Source organism: Phyllopteryx taeniolatus, chromosome 5 (genome assembly GCF_024500385.1).
Source record: "Phyllopteryx taeniolatus isolate TA_2022b chromosome 5, UOR_Ptae_1.2, whole genome shotgun sequence".
Classification (NCBI taxonomy): Eukaryota; Metazoa; Chordata; class Actinopteri; order Syngnathiformes; family Syngnathidae; genus Phyllopteryx; species Phyllopteryx taeniolatus.
In genome coordinates this window covers 10246774-10267692 of record NC_084506.1, presented here as the reverse complement: position 1 = coordinate 10267692, position 20919 = coordinate 10246774, and the positions used below count along the sequence as shown (strand labels likewise).

Genomic DNA, 20919 nt, shown 5'->3' with positions numbered 1-20919 from the left:
TCTGCTTTTTGCATACTGTGTGATTCTGTTGGCTTCATCAAGTCGTGATCTCCAACTCTCACTGGAGCGGTTCGTAGCAGATTGTGAAGCGGTGGGGATGAAAATTAGCACCTCCAAATCTGAGACTATGGTCCGCAGTCGGAAAAGGGTGGAGTGCCCTCTCCGGGGCGGGGATGATATCCTGCCCCAAGTGGAGGAGTTCAAGTATCTTGGGGTCTTGTTCACAAGTGAGGGAAGAATGGAACGGGAGATCGACAGGTGGATCGGTGCAGCGTCTGCATTCAGTCGAAGGCGAAGCTTTCAAATTACCGGTCGATCTACGTTCCTATGGTCACGAACTGTGGGTCCTGACCGAAAGAACACTGTCCAAAATAAGTTTCCGCCGCAGGGTGTCCGGGCTCTCCCTTAGAGAGAGGGTGAGAAGCTCGGTCATCCGAGAGGGGCTCAGAGTAGAGCCCCGCTGCTCTTCTGCATTGAGAGGAGCCAGATGAGGGGGCTCGGGCATCTGATTAGGACGCATCCTGGACGCCTTCCTGGTGAGGTGTTCCAGGGATGTCCCACGGGGAGGAGACCGACCCAGGAGACGCTGGAGAGACTATGCCTCCCGGCTGTTTGAAGTGGCTGGGGAGAGGGAAGTCTTGGCTACCCTGTTTAAAGCTAGTGCCCCCGCGACCCGACCTCGGATAAGCGGAAGAAAAGTGATGGATGGATATTCATATATTTATTGAATATTTTATATATATTTCCAGTGTCAATCTTCATAAAACTATGGTATGCCATTTAAGACATTATTCATCAGCATGCATGGTCATCCTGTACCTTCCCAAAAAAGGTGCTGGTCCGATCAACCGGTGTTACCAGTGCAAATGTTATTTTCAAGCCCTGTGAAAGTTGTCATCTTTTCTGTTTCTTATTTGCTTGAGTGCTTGAAACAACTTCAGACATTTGCCATGTAAGAGTTGTTGCTGCTGTTTTTCTAGAATCCAAATCCAAGCAATCCTTTCAACACTGGCATAGATGAGCAAAGGCGGGTGGCCTCTGAAGGCATCCCATTAGGTATTGCAGGTTCACTTTTGGGTAAGACTTCTGTTTCTTGTTTTTTTATAAATGTTTTTATATGTTGTATGATTCCGCTTTGATAGTAAATACCAGACATACCAATCCTTTCTATTAGTGATGCACCGAAATTTTGGCCGCATTTTCAGTTTCTGACCGATAGACTTTTTTCACCGAAATAAAACTACCAATATAACTTTACAGACATAAAGGGTCTTTCACACTGCACTTGGCAAGATGTTTGACGCCCTCGCCTTTCCTATTCATTGTGTTTGTGCCGAGGGGGTGTCGACGTGTTTTGACGTGACGCTAAGTGTTGGGTCAAAGCAGCGCTGCCTGAGGGTCAGTGTTGCGTCATCGGATCGAAAAATGTTCCATTCGGGAGCTTTGATGCGGTGATGTCAAAAAGCTCCTCTCGTTGGAGACAGACTGGTGGAGTGATTTCTGAGTGCTATTTGGGTGGAATTGTACTGTAAATGGCAAGGGGGACATGGAGGAAGGCATAATTATTGAGGTGTCCCACTATCCCGAACTTTGGACCACTAGAAAAATAATATACAGAGACGTCTCTGCGGGAGCATTTCAAACTCCCTGCTCAGCCTGAAATACACCTCGAAGCGCTCTTCCTGGAATGAGAAAAATGCCGTTTCACCCCCATTGCCGTCGCCTTTGTCACTGAGCAACTGCAGTGTGAAAAGGCCTAACATGCCACGTGTGGCTTTTCCATCATCATGCGAGCGGCTACTAGCCCGAACAGAGTGTCCCTATTGTCGTCCAATCTCTCTGCTTTCCGCTGTTCGGGGGTGGAATGCTTTTTGCATGCTATTTAGCACTGCCCCAGCTACCTACGAGCTACAGCTAACGCGGCTAAATACAGTACGGTGCTGAGCTGCAGAAGTGAACGTGCGCCTTGTGCCCGTTGTCAACGCAGCACAAGTCACTAATCGTCGCTTGTATGAGAGCAAATAAACTACACTTTTAGACACATTTCGTAGTAACAATGTACGGAGCGTAAGACAAGACGGGAAACCATGCTGAGCTATCACATGAAGTTGCAAAACACCATAATAAGTGATTAGGTGGTACAGAACACTTGTCACATTGATCAGGCTGGAACCACATTATAGCGGAGATTAGCCAACTTTGAAGAGCAAAATGGCACGCAAATTAGTACGCGTTTCTAGAGGAAAATACTGTAATATAGGATAAGGCGAGACAGCTACATCAATGCAGGGACCGGACGGAAACATACTGTATTAGTCCGTCACCGCTGCTATGTCACTTGAGAAAAGGAACCTATAATTTAAAAGTACATTAATATAATACATCTTTAGAATATAAGATAACCTTTATTCATGGAGAAATTTGCATCATTTCAGCAGCAATAGTGGATACAGGAAATATAAAATACGGAAAAAAATAGCACGCAAGAGAGCTCAGCTCAACTCAACTTTATTTGTAGAGCGCTGTAAAAGAACCTCAGCTGCACACAGCGTACTGTACATTATGTAAAAACAAAACATAAAAACAATTAGACATCAGGCAAGTTAAAACAATAGATTAATAGTGACGTTAAAAAAACACTAAAACAGTGCAGTCTCATGCTGAGTTGAAAGAAGACATTTGGCTGCAAAAGCGTCCAACATTCCAATAAATGCATTTAAATAAATATTGAAGCCATAATTTATTAACGATTCCGATTATAGAGTAATGATTATGATGTGAAATTGAACTGAAATGTTTTTATCCTCTTACACAGTATACTGCAATAATTGTCCAACGGTAATGTTCTTGACATAACTTAAAAAATATGAAATTCAGACAAATTGTTCTGAAAGTGAATTTCTATAGTTTGGCAGCTCTGCAGTCATAGCCTAATTTGTCTAATAATTGACCTAGTTTTATAATTAATAATTGACAGGAATGATTTTTATATTTTAAAATGTAAAGCGCTTTGCGTTTTTTTTTTTTTTTTTTGGTGTAAAGTGCTTACAAATTAAGTTTAATTGATTGATTTTTTTTTTATTTTTTTTATTTCCCCCAGCTTTGACTTTCGGTTTTCGGCGTTGGACTTTTTAGTTTCGGTTTTCAAGAATTTTCATTTTGGTGCCTCACTAATTTCTTTTGCATCTGTGCGCTTGTTTGTGGCAGTATGCGCTCTTCCCCTGAAAGTTGCACCTTTGATCCTTGGTTACTCCACAACCCTGTGATGTTAAAGCATCCTTGGACCAAGACCACCACAATTTATAACTATGAATACGGTGTCATTGTAAATGTGCTGAGTACTTAGCAGGTACAAGAGCTTTTCGAAAAGCACAATAGCAGCGAGTAAAACAAACATCATGGTATGATGCTCTTGTGATTGAGTTTTCTGTTCACAGTGTGTGGGTTGAGACATGAGGCTAGGCAGCTTGGTGTCCCATTAGCAACACTGTCAGCGAAATCGGTGCTGGAGAGACTGAAGGTGATTACTGGAGTTGAGGAGGACAGGACAAGGGATATTCTCACGGCTTCTCAGAGAGTGAGTATCTTTCTGTATTATTACCATCATTTCTTGTGTATAATGTGCCCACATGTATAATGCGCACACCCAAAGTTGATCTCAAAATTCTGGAAAACCCTTCAACCTATGTATAATGCATTTTTACAATGCATGATTTTGCTTCTACCAATATGATGAAAAGATGAAGTATTATCTGTATTTGAGCTTTTTTCAAAGAATTATTCTGAAGTTAAGCACTTTATTTAAACACCTAATACTTTTTATTTACTTGCTCTTATTTTGACACAGGCCTACTTTTATTTAGTAAATGATAAAACACACAGTTGTGCTCATGTTTGGTTACCCAGGCAAGGAACAATACTTAAAAGAAAACATGAAGGACCAGGCGAAATACATTTACTTTTATTTTAATGGGATTCAAATTAAACTGTCTAGTATTTCAGAAAAAAACATTATCATTAAACAAAACATAACCAGAAAAAAATTAATGATGGTTGTTGTTCATCCACCCATCCATTTTGTGAGCCGCTTCTCCTCACGCGGGTCGCGGGCGTGCTGGAGCCTATCCCAGCTATCATCGGGCGGGAGGCGGGGAAGACCCTGAACCGGTTGCCAGCCAAGGATTAGCGTGAGGATTAGCGGCTTGGAAAATGGAAATAGATACCGATGTGTTACTTCCTCCTTCAAAGACATACTGTGGTTTATTTGCAACTTACCATCTACTATTTTTGATATATGAACCTAGGCTTTTTATGATATCAACGTACTCTACTTCCAAGGGTGTTTCCATTTAATTTAGATAAAAATCCAATGACAGATAATACAATAGAAATGGTAAAAATCTTCAGATATCATCGTACACTTTCATGACCAGATGGTAAATGAAAGTGTAGAAAGCTTTCATTTTTTTCTATAATGGAGTGTCGTGTGATTTTTAGTTTATCGACCTGTGGTGTCAATAATATGGTTCTTCATACTGTCTTGGAAGATTTAGCACGTTATTTCTTGATGTGCACTCTGAGTTTGTCCCCTTTGTTGAAGTCCACTGATGTGTACAGGTCCAGCTGTGTGTCCTGCTGGAGTCTGTCAGAGAACTGCTTGCTCATGGAGCCATCTGCCCCAAGGGACTCTGGCAGGAGTACAGGAAGTATCAGGTGTGTTGAAAGGGTTGAAAGTGTAGACTGCATGTGATTCGTTTAAATAACTTTAATTTTTGAAGGTTTCTCATAAAAAAATTGTTCTTCCATGTCTGTTTACACATGCTCACAATACATAAATGGAAGGCAGATAGATATAGATGGGTACTTTATCCATCCATCCATTTTCTTCCACTTATCTGAGGTCAGGTCACGGGGGCAATAGTTTTAACAGGGAAGCCCAGACTTCCCTCTCCCCAGCCACTTCATCCAGCTCCTCCGAGGGGACACCGAGGCTTAAATTAAGTTGTCATATAACTAGGGATGCAACGGATTCAAATAAAATAAAAGAAATAAATAAATCCCTGTTCGGATCAGCTCATGGTTCGTATATTTTTTCCGATCAGTAGCCAGGTTAGTATTAGCCAAAGGCTAATAGCCACTGGGACCAACAAATGGACTTTTCTCTTTTGACGTTTGCTGGGCTCTGCTTTGGTATGGACATGCTCTCGTCAGATGGCACCATGACCGCCAATCTCGGACTGGGAATGCATCCCTGTCTCCTCTCCCCCGCCGAGACAGACAGTCACGGGGATGTCTGGTTTATCTCACTCGGACGCTAAATGAATTACCGGCCAGTCCGGAGGAGATCATGAAAGCGGTGACCAGAGAATCCTGACTCCTCACTCGGACTTTAAATTAATTAGCAGTTACCCCGGAAACCCGGACTCCATCAGGTCAGCGAGTTTAAAAAAACAATAACCGATCACAAGATGGAGTAATATGTCTATTTAAATGACTTGTTCATTTACTGTATATACTTGTGTACTTAATTGCCCCAAAAATTATATTAACGACAAATAATGTATTTTTGTTCTTCTTTTTATGCCAGTGAGGCATAGTGACGGAACAAATTAATGGACTTCTATTAGATGGTAGGAAGTACATACAGTAATTCATGTATCCACTTTTTGTGACATTTGTGTTTGTTGGTGTGCCATGAGATTTTTCAATTGTAAAATATGTCCCTTGGCTCCATAAAGGTTGGAAATCACTGCTCTCGTCAGATCATCTATTCTAATCAGTTTGGTCAAACCAACATTACATGACAGAAATAATGGGTGCTAACTTATTGTAATTAAATTACTTCATGTACACAAACTTTAGAGAATGATTCGACAGAACACCTGCATGTTCGCTTACAACCGTTAGTGGTAGCACTAGCTTGCTAGGCTACATAACGTTTTGTTGCCTGCTTGCAAGCTGTATCGTATTAAAAGTACGTGAACATACCTCAAGCAATCCTTGAATGAAAGTCCTCTCCCTAGCACCGGTGACAACCAACACACGTTTTCCCCCATCTTGTTCTTACAAACACGGTGGTGCGATCCATTATTGTTGTCGTCGCCATGGTAACGAGTGTATCCGGTCGCGTTTGAGTTGACAAGATGAAGCCCGGTCATCGTATACAACGGGATGCGGTGGTATCGGAATACAAGATTTGATTGTAGTCGTCTGACAGTGTAATCGTGAAAGAGCTAATTTGTCTTGTAGTCTGATCCGGGCGTTACGTGTTGTCTGTCCCACACCACCGACGGTTTAAAAAAAAATATATAACTTTTAACTATTTAAATACTACTACTAACTATTGGTGGTCAGATATTTACAGTAGTACGTCAAAAGACACACGGCGAGGCTAAAAAGGTTTCGGATTTAAATATACTGTACACGATGGCGACGACGAGTAAATGTTTTTGCGGAGCCGATCAATTACGTCATTGATCCAATCGGCGAATTATGACATCAAAGCCGATCAGCATAAAATGCTAATTATCGTCCGATACCGATCAAATCGGTGTAAAATCTAGTCATCAGGAGACTCCCTGTGTGCAGGGCTCAAGATACCGACCCAAAAAGCTTGAAAATCCGTTGGTCCCGCATGCCAAGATAAAAGTTCAAAGAACCATTTGTCCTTTGAAACTCAAGACCTCTAGGACAATGGATGGGACACGAGCGACACCCACAGGCGGTGGAGACTTATTGCACCCAACGATTGAGAGTTACTGCAAGCATAGCTTCACCGAATTAGATTGTTGTGGGACATTTTAAGAACTTTGCATGAATGCTCCCAGTGCCTACCACCACACCAATGTCACTAGTGATTGTATTTCTCCGAATTTGTGAAGACCGGTCCTACCTACAGGGAAGTCTGGGCGTCCCTGCTAAAGCTACTGCCCCCGCGACCCGACCCGGATAAGCGGTAGAAAATGGATGGATGGATGGATGGATGGACAGTCCTACCCAATGGACTGACTCCAGAAGAGGTACACCCACCTATTTGGCTTACCAATCCAACCCTTCCAGAATGTCAGACTATTAGTGCTTATCGGGTCCGACCCCCCAGTTAGACTGGGTGTTCCAGGGGGGCCAGCTGCTGTCCGTACCAGACTGGGTTGGAACCTCCAGGGTCCAGCAAAGTTCTTCCAACAGCACGTACAGCCACAGTGCGTTTCCCCTTCTGATTCAGAGCTATACAAGCACGTCGAAAGACTTTGGCAGCTTGACGCTCTTCCAAACCGAAGCGAGAAGGTAGTAACGAGGTCAAAGCAAGACAAAGCAGCATTGGCCCTGTTGGAGGAGAAGACCACACATGTTGATGTATCAGGGCTCCTTCCCTATGCCATGCCACTTCTGCGCAAAGGAGACATGCCTATTCTCAGTGCGCCCAAAGAGGCCGTCATGCCAAGTCTGCGGAGCACAGAGCGAAGACTGGCTAAAAACCCAGAGCGTGCTAAAGCGTACAGCACAGAGATCCAGAAGCTGGTGGATGCAGGTTCTGTTCCCAAGCTAAGCCTTAAAGAAGTCAACCAAGAGGGAGAAGAGTGGTACCTCTCTCACCACATGATGGGCCATCACGGCCAGAACCGAATCATATTGAACTGCTCCTATTGGTACAGAGGCCAGAGACTGAACGATTCCCTGCTGCCTGGATCCACCCTTGGAGCATCGCTTCTGGGTGTACTACTACGCTTCCGAGAACACTCCATCGCCCTTAGTGCCGATATTCCATCAAGTCCACCTCCTTCCGGCAGACCGTTCCCTCCTACGGTTCGTCTGGCGTGACTTGACCAAAGATGGACCTCCAGAAGTGTTCGAGTGGCAAGTATTACCATTCGGCACCGCCTGTAGCCCCTGCTACGCCACGTTCGCCCTGCACCGCCATGTAGCCGAACACAGCCAGCCAGGTGACGACCTGAAGTTCTCCACCAAGAGGTACTTTTATGTTGACAATCTACTCCACAGCCTTCCTACGAAGGAGGAAGCCAGACGCCTAGACAGACACGGGGAGCTCCTAGCTGCTGGCGGATCGACCGACGCCAGTGGGCATGCAATGTGCCAGGAGTCGTCGAACACCTGCCTAAGTAGGTCAGGTCAGGCACTTTCGAGCTCTGGCTCGCCCAAGACCGAGTTGACTCCCCTGTATCCACACTTGGACTGGCATTGTCAAATTGACTCCATAGGCTATAAGCATCGACCAATTGAGTATGGCATCCCTACAATGCAGAACATATATCGGGTACTCGCCAGTCAGTATGACCCCTTGGGGTTCCTCATCCCATACACCACTCGACCCAAAATGCTTGTCAGACGGCTTTGGGAGAAACACAGAGACTGGGATGACCCTCTTCTGCCCCAAGAGCTCCTGAGAGTGATTTGAGCCGCAGGATCGCCTGTCACTTTAAGTTGCAATGCATTCTGGGTAAGTCTGTTCACAACTACAGAGCATTCACAGCAGCTGGACTTGTTGCGCTGCTGTCAGACTTGAACAGTGTGCTGTGTTCGTGTGCGTCCCTGAATAATAAACCGCACGCACAAAGACCGAAACACCCAAACGGCAGTCTTTACACGGGATGCAGTTTCCACACCCTGAACAAACCCTCGTATCCTGTGCATCCTTTAAAGGTGTAATCAGGAGAGCATGGGGCCGCCAACCACAAAATGTGCGGAGTGTGTGAAGTAAGAGGCTAGACTCTAGCCTAGGCCCTTACTTAACACAAAGAACAGACTTTCATTTGCATGTAACACAGAAATACTCAATTAGCTAACTATACCCCGCGACCCTAGTGAGGATAAGCGGTACGGAAAATGGATGGATATATAGCTAACTATACCTGGGCAGCCAGGTTAGTATTAGCCAGAGGCTAAAGTAATAGCCACTGAATGGCGCTCACAAACACACTGTCGTTCTAGTTTGATAGCTTAGCCTGTCATGGGTGTGTGTTCCGGTTTATGTCTTCCCCCCGTTTCACACACACCTGCTCCTGAGAGCATCTTCCCCACCTGTGCCTCGTTCACCCTGATGACCCCTTGGATTTAACCTCGTGTCTCATTCTTTCTCGTCGCCGGTTCGTTGTACCTTGTCGTCGCGTTCCAGCATTCCTTGTTTCCATGTCAAAGACTCACAGTAAGACTAGACCCTGTTCCGATGATCGACCTCATGTTTTTGGATACTGTTGCCTTTTTTGGATTGCCTGCCTGTGTACCGACCTCTGCCCGTATATTAAACCGCTCTTTTTTGAAACTGTCCATTTGTTTTGGAGTCGTGCAATTTTGGGTCCTATCTTCTGTTCCGGTCACGTCGTAGCCACAGACGTTCGCCTGAGAAAGTGCTCCTCCTCTTTAGCGAAAACATAATATGGTATGTTATTTCTACACACGGACCACGTGTGTGCCAAACCGTGTAGAGTGATCCTTTGCACCACTGCATATAATTTAAGGATTGTTCGGTTCTTGATTAATTCAAATGTTGGTATTCATATCGTGCGTTAAAGCTTAATGAAAATACTGAGTGTAAATGAAATGATGGGGGTTGTGTGTTGACAGAAACTACCAAATCTGCATGTGGTGTACCTACTTCAGTTTTGCAATATCCTCGACTTGAAAGATATTTTTGAAAGGTAAGGAATATTTGTATTTTTATTGTTTGCATTCACACTTGTCAGGTCCATTCCAGACACTGCAAGGATAGTATACAAATATATTTATTGTTTAGCTAACTTTAAGCAGAGACGGTCATATTTTAGAATTTGTTTTCCCTCATTTTACCAGTCAAATCATATCCGTCTGTTCCCTGTTTATTTTTCAGATGTCTTTTCCCGTTGTAGTTGTTTCAATTAAAGCCGCCGAGTCTATCTTTTGAGCGTCGTCATTGGAATGTATGTCTGCGCAATGCTCAGACTCTTATTTACAGAATCTACAGTTATTGACATTTGGGAGAATTTCCATATTACAATATAATATGGTAGTTGTGATTATTTACCTTCAGGTATAACAGATTTTTTATTTTAAAATTTAAAATATTTATCTAGGAAATGTATCGAGCATGAACATAGATACATATGAAATACAAATAATATAACTTTCAGAACATAAATGTAAAGACCCTATCTACATTTGAACTGGAAAGCTGTAAGAAAATCTGTTTTGCCTCAGTCTCATGTCATTTATTTATTTTTCTCTAAAAGGAACTGTAGCATTTTGTGTCCGTTGTCATTTTGGCACTGGGCTTGTAGTTCCGGGGTGTTCTATGCTGTTTCAGAAGACGGTTGTCATGTTATCGCCAGTTATTTATTACGTTGACCTCATGTCTGTTTAGTAAACCAGACGTCAGACGAGGATATTCACAGCTAAGGGGTTCAAATACTGGCAGCTGTTTTTTTAATATAAATGCTTTTAATCATGTAAAGCACATTGAGTTACCGTATGTGTGAAATGTACTACATAAATAAATTAGCTTTGCTTTGCCTTACTGCAATACATGAATGATTATAGGCTACAGCTTAACTATATGGAAAGCGAACATCACAATAAACTCAAAAGCGACATTACTAATGACGCTACATTCGCTATGTATTTTCTGGATGTGACTGAGCTGTCTAATAATTATGTGTAATCATTCATAGAATGCAGTACATTGTAGTGAAGTCTGTTGCGCCAGACCTCACTTACCCCAGGCTCCCCAGTTCTTTAGAGCTAAGGGAGTCCCGACCAGCTCTCTGTTTCACGGGTTAACGCTCCCCGTTGGTCCTACGTATTACACAGTGAACCGTAACCGGTGACGGGAGCTTGCTTAAGCTGTTGTTGAGGGAGAATCACCTAGGTTCTCACAGCACAAAAACCAAAAAAAACAGAATTACTACAAGACAATTACAATGTCATTGAGAGTGACAGCCTGGTTGAAAATGCTTAATAATACAAACTTAAGTCTCTTTTGATGCAAAATCACACCAGTCTAGCATAAACTGGACTACCAAATACATTAAAGCGCTCTATACTTTCCCAATCTTACCTCAAAGTACTGTATTGGAGGGACCAGTTCCTTCTCTATCAGCAGCTACAATCTATAAATAAATAAAGAATCAACATAACTACTAAAAACCTTCAAACTTCTCATTCAAGTGATAAGATTATTAATATTAAGAAGCCAAAAATAATTTCCCAACTACAAACTCATTTGCAGACACTTCGATAGCACTTCCAACCACAAAATGGGAAAATTAACAACCTCTACCCCATGACCCACAATTTTGGCCCCAAATGGGTTACAATATTTCGATGACTTTGAGCCCGAATTTACAACTCCAACAGTTGAGACCAGTGGTTCTGTGAGTCAGTGTCCGGAGTTTGGCAGAGCACAAGACACACACAGTGTGTCCGTGCGTGGTTCCATCCGTAAAAGCCTTCCCACGCTGCATTTACCAGGGCGCAGCGCGCCATCAATAAACCCATTAGCGTGAACTTCGCGGTTCGACTATCGCGGATTCACGACTTTGCGGGCTTTTTGAGTTTTATGTATGTGTGTATATATATATATATATATATATATATATGGACATTATTTACAGTACAGTACCCATCTTTATTTTTTTATTTAATTTTAATTGTCACTGCTAAGTAGTGTGCAATAATGTGATATCCTATGATATGATTATCCTATGAATAATATGATAGAGAGGGTTTTAAAAGGTCAAAATACACGTTAAAGAATGAAATCAATGTGGTGTCTCTACTTGGTGGAAACTTGCTTATCGCGCCCAGTCCTGGAACCTAACTCCCGCGATAAACGAGAGTTCACTGTAATTGTGTATGTGCTGCGAAGACGTGACCATGCAATGCCGTGCCGCGTTGCATTGCAAGGCTCAAGGCGGTCGCTTGGCGACGCGGCGCCATGCCGCTACAGCGCGCCACTTCCTTCTTAATCGTATTGATGCACCCGATTGGACGTGTAACCCACGTGACCATGTGGGTACGTCACAAAAAATACACTGACTGGCCGACGTGACTGAAAGACTACGTTGGGAGAGATGCCGCAGCATTACAGCTCGGTGCCCCGAGACCCTCCCAAAGCTACGGTGTAGCCGCATCGCGGGTCTGAGGGAAGCGTCGCAATCGATTGGGCGAGAGGAGTCTTGTTGCTCGCGCCGGCCTCCGTCCTAGCTAAGGCTGACCCATGGGCCGGAATCGGCCGCAAGTGAACATCTGCTTCGCGAAGCCGCATCCAGGCTGGCAGCGGTTGGCACTGCGAAGCTTATGTGGGCCGCCGCTGCCGGTCCTCCTCGAAGAGACGAGCTGCAAGATGATTTAAGCATCTTGTAAAAGTAGCACTGTTTGGTTGGTGTGCAAGTGAGTGTTTTGAGTTGAAAGTTGTGGGTGAAAGAACATCACACAGAGAGAAAATAACGATTCGGAGCCCCGTAACAACATATCCCTCCGCCTCCGTTACGGTCGTCCCAAAAATGAAAGAGTAAAATAGGTCCGCTCCATACAAATACAGATATCAGTGCAAAAATAAATCTGACATACTTCCCTCTCTTCAAATGAAATGTCCACATTTCAAATTAAACCGTATTACACGGGCTGCTCGGAAAAATCAATCATCCTACAAAATCACTAAGTGGAGGAAAAGAAACTTAAGGATTCCCATGCCTTTAAGAGTCTTCCTGCGACTCAAGCAAAGATATCACTGTTAGTAAGCAGTATCAAGATTCTACTGTTCTAAATAAAAAATGTGACCAGTGAATACTGTTAAATTAGTGAACAGGCAATTTCTCAATGGACAGTTTGGTTACTGTGAGCATAGCATGATTGTTGCTGCAGCAGTAATAGCGTTTTGCAGGTACAGTATACGAATGTAAACATTGGATGGACGGGGAGAGAAGTACATGTAATGTAGTAATGTATGATTTGAAGATATCTTTTTCACAAAAAAACCCTGGCAAAAACGCACAAACTACCAAAGCCGACTGAGGACTCGGCCAGCAAGAAAAAAAAAAGAGTTGGTTTTTTTTTCCTCCTGCTTTCGCGTCTTTGCCCCACCTGTACCGTGAACCTTCCTGCAATACCGTGAGCTTTCCTGTAATATTGCAATAATTATCGTACCATAAGATTAATACCATGATAAAACTGAACCGCGAGCTAAAGATATCGTTACATTCCTAATAAAAGTATAATTTCTTTACGGGCTTGTTAAATATCACAACAATATCGATATTGTGCAGCCCTCGCGTGTTTTATCAATCAGAAAATTCTCGACTTTGTTTCTGCCTTACTTTGTCTCGAACTGATCAAGTCTTGTTCTCAGGTCCTGTTTTTATTTTCTATTTACCTTTTGGCTTGTCTTAGTGATGAAGGTGTGAGGTCGTGGTTGGTGCCACAGCTGAAGGCTCTGTGTAAATGGACACCTCCTCTGGAAGAAAATGAAGCCATGCAAGCGCAACGGAACGTATTGTCAAGTAAGGGCACCCTGGTCGCTCACCTGCTTGCAGTGTGTTTTAGAGGGATGTGCTAATGCCACTGTCTCACATATAATTTGCCCCTTTTCCATCCTATTTAGTAGCTGATCAGTTAATTGAATACTGTTGTTACAGCATTGAAATCAGGAATACCAGAATATGCTAGGCACGGTGGCCGACTGGTTCGCACGTCTGCCTCACGGTTCTGAGGACCGGGGTTTAAATCCCGGCCCCGCTTGTGTGGAGTTTGCATGTTCTCCCCGTGCCTGCGTGGGTTTTCTCCGGGTACTCCGCTTTTCCTCCCACATCCCGAAACCACTGTATCCATATAGTAAAACCACAAACCGGTGGTTGTAGATGTGATATTAGTGATATTCCGCTGAGCGGAAGAGGTTTTGATGCCGTGTATCGTCCAAGTTTGGCGAAACTATTATGAGCCAAAAAAAGCATCAGTAAACATTGGCTGAGTCGGGCACTGGGCAGTGTGTGTGTACTAGGGCTCGTACTTGTCCTCTAAATCCCGATTCGTTATTCGTGTTGACCGTAACAAATGACTGACGAGTCATAATCGAATCGTTACTCCTTGTACTATCCATCCATCCATTTTCTGAGCCGCTTCTCCTCACTCGGGTCGCGAGCGTGCCGGAGCCTATCCCGGCTATCTTCGGGCGAGAGGCGGGGTGTACCCTGAACTGGTCGCCAGCCAATCGCAGGGGACATATGAACAAATAACCATTCGCACTCACATTCACACCTATGAGCAATTTAGAGTCTTCAATCAACCTACCACGCTGATCGTTTTTTACTTATAAGGTGTCAATCATTCATCAATGCACTCGCCGGCACACACAACACTTAAAACTGATAACAATTACGAATACAGTTCTTTTTGGGGTTCACAAGGTAGCAGTCTGTGAGGGTGTACCTGCGATGTTTGCCTGAAACGATGCAACTAATGATTGACAGCTAGTAAGTCACGCCTTCTGACACAGATTGTTTTTTTGTTTTTTTTTCTTCCGGCGCCTTAGGTTCTCCAAGTCAGAATGGTTGTTTCAACAAATACAGTGGCAAATAATTCTTGACTATGGAGGGATATAATGGGGGGTTGGTACCCCCTGACCCCAATAATGAAAAAAATCTTTCAAAAATCTACGAATAGGTGAATCCATGGGTGCTGAACCGTGAGCATGCTGGGGTCCACTGCACGACAAAAAATTTATTTTATTATTATTTTTTTTTTTTAAATGACAAACTCCCCTTTTTAACGTCTACATTTGAAAATGAAGGACACTGTGCGTTTTTTTAATGTTAGAAAAACACCCAACAAAATGACTCCAAAGTTTTACTTTGAAGCCATTTGTTATACTGTGACTACAGTGCATTTGTTCAAAGCCTCTCGCCTCCAGCTATCTCAGGTGCGTTGGTTGCTACGGGCTTCCAGTCAAGTCAGAAGCTCGACGCGGTGGAGAAGAGGTGCATTCTGCTCTGCATCTCAGCCCTAGATGACATGCTATTCTGTGAGTGATTATTCACACATCTCTGACTATTTTCTCTTTAGAGATCTCCTTTTTTATGCTTTTATAGTAGAAGTGGAATTGCAATGTTTCACTCCTGAGACCCGCTGTCAATCCCACTTTGTCTTTAAGGAAATTGTTGCTTTGCTCTAACATCGCCACGTGTTTAATTCTGTTAATGGCGCAATGCGCATCGTCTGTGTGAATTCACACTTTGGACTCTGCGATGGCTTGCTACCGGGAATGTACTGTAAGTATTGTGTTTTAGCATGCATGAGTTACCAAGGTTTGTGTTTTTGTTGGTGTTTGTCCACAGCTGGTATGTCTTTTAAGTCAACCCTAGTCAGATAGATGATCAAAACATTTTGTCTCCCCGTCTTCGGTTCATATTGAAGCTTTACACATTATCATGGCTAATGTTTTTTTCTCAACTATTAAACTTTTTTTGACAGTACAGTATTACTTATGAATAATTCCAGGAAGAAAAGTAAAATGAAAGCATTTTACCAACAAATGTTTCTCAGCCTTGTCAGTTTCCACTCAGTGGGCCATAGTCTCCCGTCGGTGCGTAAAAACTGTTTTACGTGCCGTCCGCACCACTCATGTAACAGGCTATTTTGAAGGATGTTTTTGTATTGCGTATTTAATAAATCCAATAAAAGTAATTAAATCATAAATCAGAATAATGTGCTCATGACTGAATGAGGGGGGTCTTGTTCACGAGTGAGGGAAGAATGGAACGGGAGATCGACAGGCGGATCGGTGTAGCGTCTGCAGTGATGCGGACTTTGTATCGATCCGTTGTGGTAAAGAAGGAGCTAAGCCAAATGGCGAAGCTCTTGATTTACCGGTGGATCTACATTCGTACCCTCACCTATGGTCACGAGCTGCGGGTCGTGACCGAAAGAACAAGATCCCGGATACGAGCGGCCGAAATGAGTTTCCTCCGCAGGGTGTCCGGGCTCTCCCTTAGAGAGAGGGTGAGAAGCTCGGTCATCCGGGAGGAGCTCAGAGGAGAGCCGCTGCTCCTCCACATCGAGAGAAGCCAGATGAGGTGGCTGGGGCATCTGATTCGGATGCCTCAAGGACGCCTCCCCGGTGAGGTGTTCCGGGCACGTCCCACCGGGAGGAGACCCCGGGGACGACCCGGGACACGCCGTAGAGACTACATCCTTCGGGTGGCCTGGGAACGCCTCGGGATCCCCCCCGGAAGAGCTGGATGAAGTGGCTGGGGAGAGGGAAGTCTGGGCGTGTCTGCTAAAGCTACTGCCCCCGCGACCTGACCTCGGATAAGCGGTAGAAAATGGATGGATGGATGACTGAATGCATGTTTCGAGCTGGCCCATCAATAGAAAAGCAAGTAAACCAGCTGCTGTTTATCAGCGTTGCCCAGCAATCATGCTGGTGTCATTTAAACGGATTCCATGACTGACAGTGATATAAAAAAATATATTCAAAGTTTACCCTAACCCATACACACACACACACACACACACACACACACGCTTTGCCTTGCTTCTGCTTCGCTGTTCGTGGTGCGTCCACTGTGGTGTAGGCAGCCAGACCAGAAGTTCCCTATTACAGAGTACCCAGAGAGGCTCTGTAGTACTGCATGCGGAGGTCTGGAGTGGCACAGAAGTATTTTAGAATAATACAGGACATGGCGGCACGGTGGACGACTGGTTAGCACGTCTTCCTCACAGTTCTGAGGACCGGGGTTCAAATCCCAGCCCCGCCTGTGTAGTTTGCATGTTTTCCCTGTGCCTGTGTGAGTTTTCGCCGGGTACTCTGGTTTCCTCCCACATCCCCAAAACATGCATGGGAGGTTGATTGAAGACTCTAAATTGCCCATAGGTGTGAATGCGTAGACGAATGGTTGTTTGTTTATATGTGCCCTGCGCTTGCCTGGCGACCAGTTCAGGGTGTACCACGCCTCTCACCCGAGGATAGCTCCAGCATGCCCGCGACCCTACTGAGGATAAGAAGTGCAGGAAATGGATGAATGGAATGCAGGACATGTTTGAGGGCAGCATAACAGTGGTGCGGTGTGCTGTCGGTTTGACAGGAATTTAAGGTGGAGGTGGGATTGCATCAGGGATCAGCCCTGAGTCCCTTCCTGTTTGCAGTGATGATGGGTAGGCTTACAGATGAGGTTAGACTGGAATCCCCATGGACTATGATGTTCGCAGATGACATTGTGATCTACAGTGAAAGCAGGGAGCAGGTGGAGGAACAGTTAGAAAGGCGGAGGCATGCACTGGAAAGGAAAGACGATTAGCTGAAGTAAGACAGAATATATGTGCATGAATTAGAGGGGTGGAGGAGGAAGAGTGAGGCTACAGGGAGAAGAGATAGCGAGGGTGGAGGACTTTAAATACTTTGGGTCACTCTCCAGCACTCCCTCCAAGGACTCTAAAAAGGTTGGGTACTCTGAGCAGCTGTCAGGTGCAAAGGCACAAATAAGATTCAGGACCCATGCCCCCTCCCAGAGGCAAGAGGGAGGCTACCTACCCTCTTGTCTGCAGGGGATAATGCTAACGTACAGGCACCGAGCTGGGGGGCAAGCAGTATGCCCACACCCGCTCGACGGCTCTCACCGTGGGCATCTCCAGAGCGGAAGAGAGTCCAACCCCTCTCGAGCGGACTCGTACCGGAGCCTGAGCCGTGTGTCGAGGTGAGCTCGACTTAGTCCAGTCGGAATTTCTCAACCTCACACACCAGCTCAGGCTCTTTCCCTCCCAGAGAGGTGACGTTCCACATCCCTAGAGCCAGCTTCTGGAGCCGGGGATCGGCCACCACCCTTGTCACACAGCACCAGACCCCCTTGGCCCCTCCCACAGGGGGCGAGCCCATGGGAAGAGGGACTCACTTTACCTTTTTGACTGTGCCTGGCTGGGCCCCATGGGTTGTAATAGCTTCTTTTATGTTGTGATTTATTATGCCTTCTATTTTATGTTAATAGAAGTATTATTTGTGCTCATGCTATTGGCATTCTTTCATTCTTGCAATACCTAGGAACATTTGTTGGTAAGTCCTTCAACTTGATAAAGTTTCCATTTGTGTATTTAAAAATGTAAATCTACGGAATTCAAGATAATTGAATTAAATGCATCTTTAGTTTATTGTTATGCAGTTATGAATTATGAATACGATTTATGTTGATAAAAAAACTTGAAAATTAAAACGTTAAACATTAATCATGATGTATATTACTTTAATCGAGCCAATGACATGGAGACAAAATCTTCTTCCTACTATGATTGACATAAATACAATCCAGCTGTAAAATCCATCATTAAAAAGAACAACAAAAATGTCAACCTGATTAACTTATCCATCTAAGACATGATACTTGTTTTATCAATGACCATAAGAGCACCATAAATCCCTCATAAATAAATAGTTTTTTGACAGGAGTGGTAATGTTAATAATGATGTTCTTGTGATACAGTACGTAATAGCTGCGCAGTGTGTAATGAGGCACTTTGATTTACTCATGTACACCTGAATCTGTTTCATTTTTATAAAAATTCCTCAGACATTTCAGTTTTACGGTTTGTGTGTGTGTGTGTGTGTACTTGCATATGTGTGCTTTTTCCCTTCAGGGCTTCTGGACGCTGTGGATATGAATTCAGCACCCGCATTATCTGAATCTGCAACTGAGCGATGGTTCGTTGTTTTTATTTTTCTCATTACAGAAAATATATTTATCGATCTACTGGTAGAGAATCAGGCCCGCGTACGTTTTGACTATTTGCTTCCGCACAATTCAAATTTTTTTTTAATGGTGTTTCTGAAACAACTATTCTTATTAGTTATCTGTATGCAGTTCATCATTTGCAACTACGTGTGCTATTTCAATTTACGATTCAAGGAAATGCAGTAATTAAACTGCCCGACATTCGTTAAATGGTGTAATGACGACTGGAGCTGTTTTCTCACACGGTGGTTGTGTGCTGTATTTGATGTAGGTGTCAGCTATTTGATACCTCACTGTGTGAAGTTTCAGCTTCTCCAGACGCCCTTCAGCGCTTTTTCACCCACACACTCACGCAGACTCTCACTTACAAGCCTCGACTTGCAGGTAAATAAATATATGCAACAATGCTCATTATTTGGAATTATTATTGCTTTTAAATTAACGCATATGTCGCTCCATCTCAAAAAGTACAGTTTGGTTACATCTAAAATGTGAGTACTAATCAGTGTTTCTTTAGTGTCAGATGCAATTGCTCTCCAGAACAAGTGGACCTTTGCAAAAGCCAGTCCATTGCTCACCTCTCTTTTCCGTAGGGTAAGTGTGTCGTTTGTTTGAGCCTGAAAATCAGATTTACTGTAGTTGGAGAAGACGACTACTCTGTATTTATGCAGTATTGTACAGAATTGTTCAGCCACGAGATTGGAATAATTTGGTATTGTATTAGGTCGAGAGAAGGAGGCCGTAACTGTTTGCGACCCTCCTTGCTAAGAGAACTTAATGTAATTCAACTAGCAACCTAATATCATACGTGCAATTCAGTCGCCTTTTGGTGAAATTTGCAGTTTTGAACTGAAAATGGGCCATTTACGTGAATCGTATAGATCCGATGAGTTTTTCCTGGGGGGGGGTCGCCATTGCCATGGCGGGGGGCGGTCGCTGTTATTTAATGATTTATATTTAATTATCTAATTACTTTAAGGATGTTAATGTTAAATGTATTCCGCGACGGAGCGATGTTAAGCATTATTTGACAACGCAGAATGAACTAACTTCAAACGCAGAAATGGCCAGTAAAAACAGAAAAATATTGTACTTAATATTTTCCTGGAGGATGCATTTGGGATTAGCCTTTGAAGTTGGTCATAGTGAAAAATGAAGTGAAACAGACAGTGATTTGAGTCAATTCTTTTCCAGAATGAGAGTGCTTAAAGAGGAGGATGCTATTCATGTGGCAAAGCTTGAAGCAGGCATCAGGTGCAGGTGGAGATGGCCCTGGCTCAAAACAAAAAAGCCAAGAAATGAGGCAAATTTTCATCTTAAATTTGTACATCAACATGTACTTGATAGAGTAGGGGTTATTTTAAAGGAAAAGTTAGTTAACACAATGTATTGGAGGTGAAAAGAGTGTCAGATTGAGTGATGAGGCTAAAATGTAATTAATGGCTATGCCCACAGGTAGTATGTGACCAAAAGGTGACAGAGAAATTCTGGAAGGAGTTAGAAGAAGTAGTTCTGAGCATCCCAGAAAGAGAGAGAGTCATAACTGGTACAGATTGTAATGTACATGTTGGTCAAGGAAACAGGGGTGATGACGAAGTAATGGGGAAGTCCGGCATCCAGGAAAGGAACTTCGATGGGCAGATGGTGGTAGACTTTGCAAAAAGGAGGGAAATGGCTGTAGCGAACACTTTTTTCCAGAAGAGGCAGGAACATAGGGGGACCTACAAGAGCGGAGGAACAAGCACGAAGGGGGATTACATCTTGTGCAGACGATTTAATCTGAAGGAGGTTACAGACTGTAAGGTCGTGGTAGGGGAGAGTGTAGCTCGACAGCATAGGATGGTGGTGGTGGTGTGTGAGATGACTCTGGTGGTGTGGAGGAAGATTAAGAAGACAAAGGCAGCACAGAGAACCATGTGGTGGAAGAACCAGAAAGCTGGAAGCTGAGAAAGGAAGTGTGTCGTGTGGTTTTAGGAGAAGAGATGAGACATGCTCTTGCTGGACAGGAGGAGCTTCCAGAAGACTGGACTACTACAGCTAAGGTGATTAGAGAGACAGGCAGGAGAGTACTTTGTGTATCTTCTGGTAGGAAAGGGGAGAAGGAGACAGTGGGCCAATCCCAATTCGATCCCTTCCCCCTTCCCCTTAGCCCTAGGAATTGGAACGACACATCGTCACCCCTCACCTGTGTCGGAAGCAGACGCAACAATTGTTTACA

General features: G+C 43.9%; 1 protein-coding gene across 5 annotated transcripts in view; it reads left to right on the top strand.

Moving 5' to 3' along the window:
• The window catches only part of LOC133477634 (Fanconi anemia group A protein), a 61217-nt gene that overhangs the window by 4280 nt on the left and 36018 nt on the right, over window positions 1–20919 (top strand). For all 5 annotated transcript variants that reach the window (XR_009788433.1, XR_009788434.1, XM_061772590.1 and 2 more), the window contains 9 exons: window positions 981–1077; window positions 3438–3577; window positions 4618–4713; window positions 9580–9653; window positions 13378–13487; window positions 14894–15004; window positions 18607–18670; window positions 18973–19085; window positions 19219–19295. Coding sequence is in view for 3 of the 5 variants with exons in the window: in XM_061772590.1 (XP_061628574.1) it covers window positions 981–1077; window positions 3438–3577; window positions 4618–4713; window positions 9580–9653; window positions 13378–13487; window positions 14894–15004; window positions 18607–18670; window positions 18973–19085; window positions 19219–19295 (882 nt within the window). In the remaining 2 variants the exon portion in view is untranslated. The remainder of the gene's footprint in view (window positions 1–980; window positions 1078–3437; window positions 3578–4617; window positions 4714–9579; window positions 9654–13377; window positions 13488–14893; window positions 15005–18606; window positions 18671–18972; window positions 19086–19218; window positions 19296–20919) is intronic.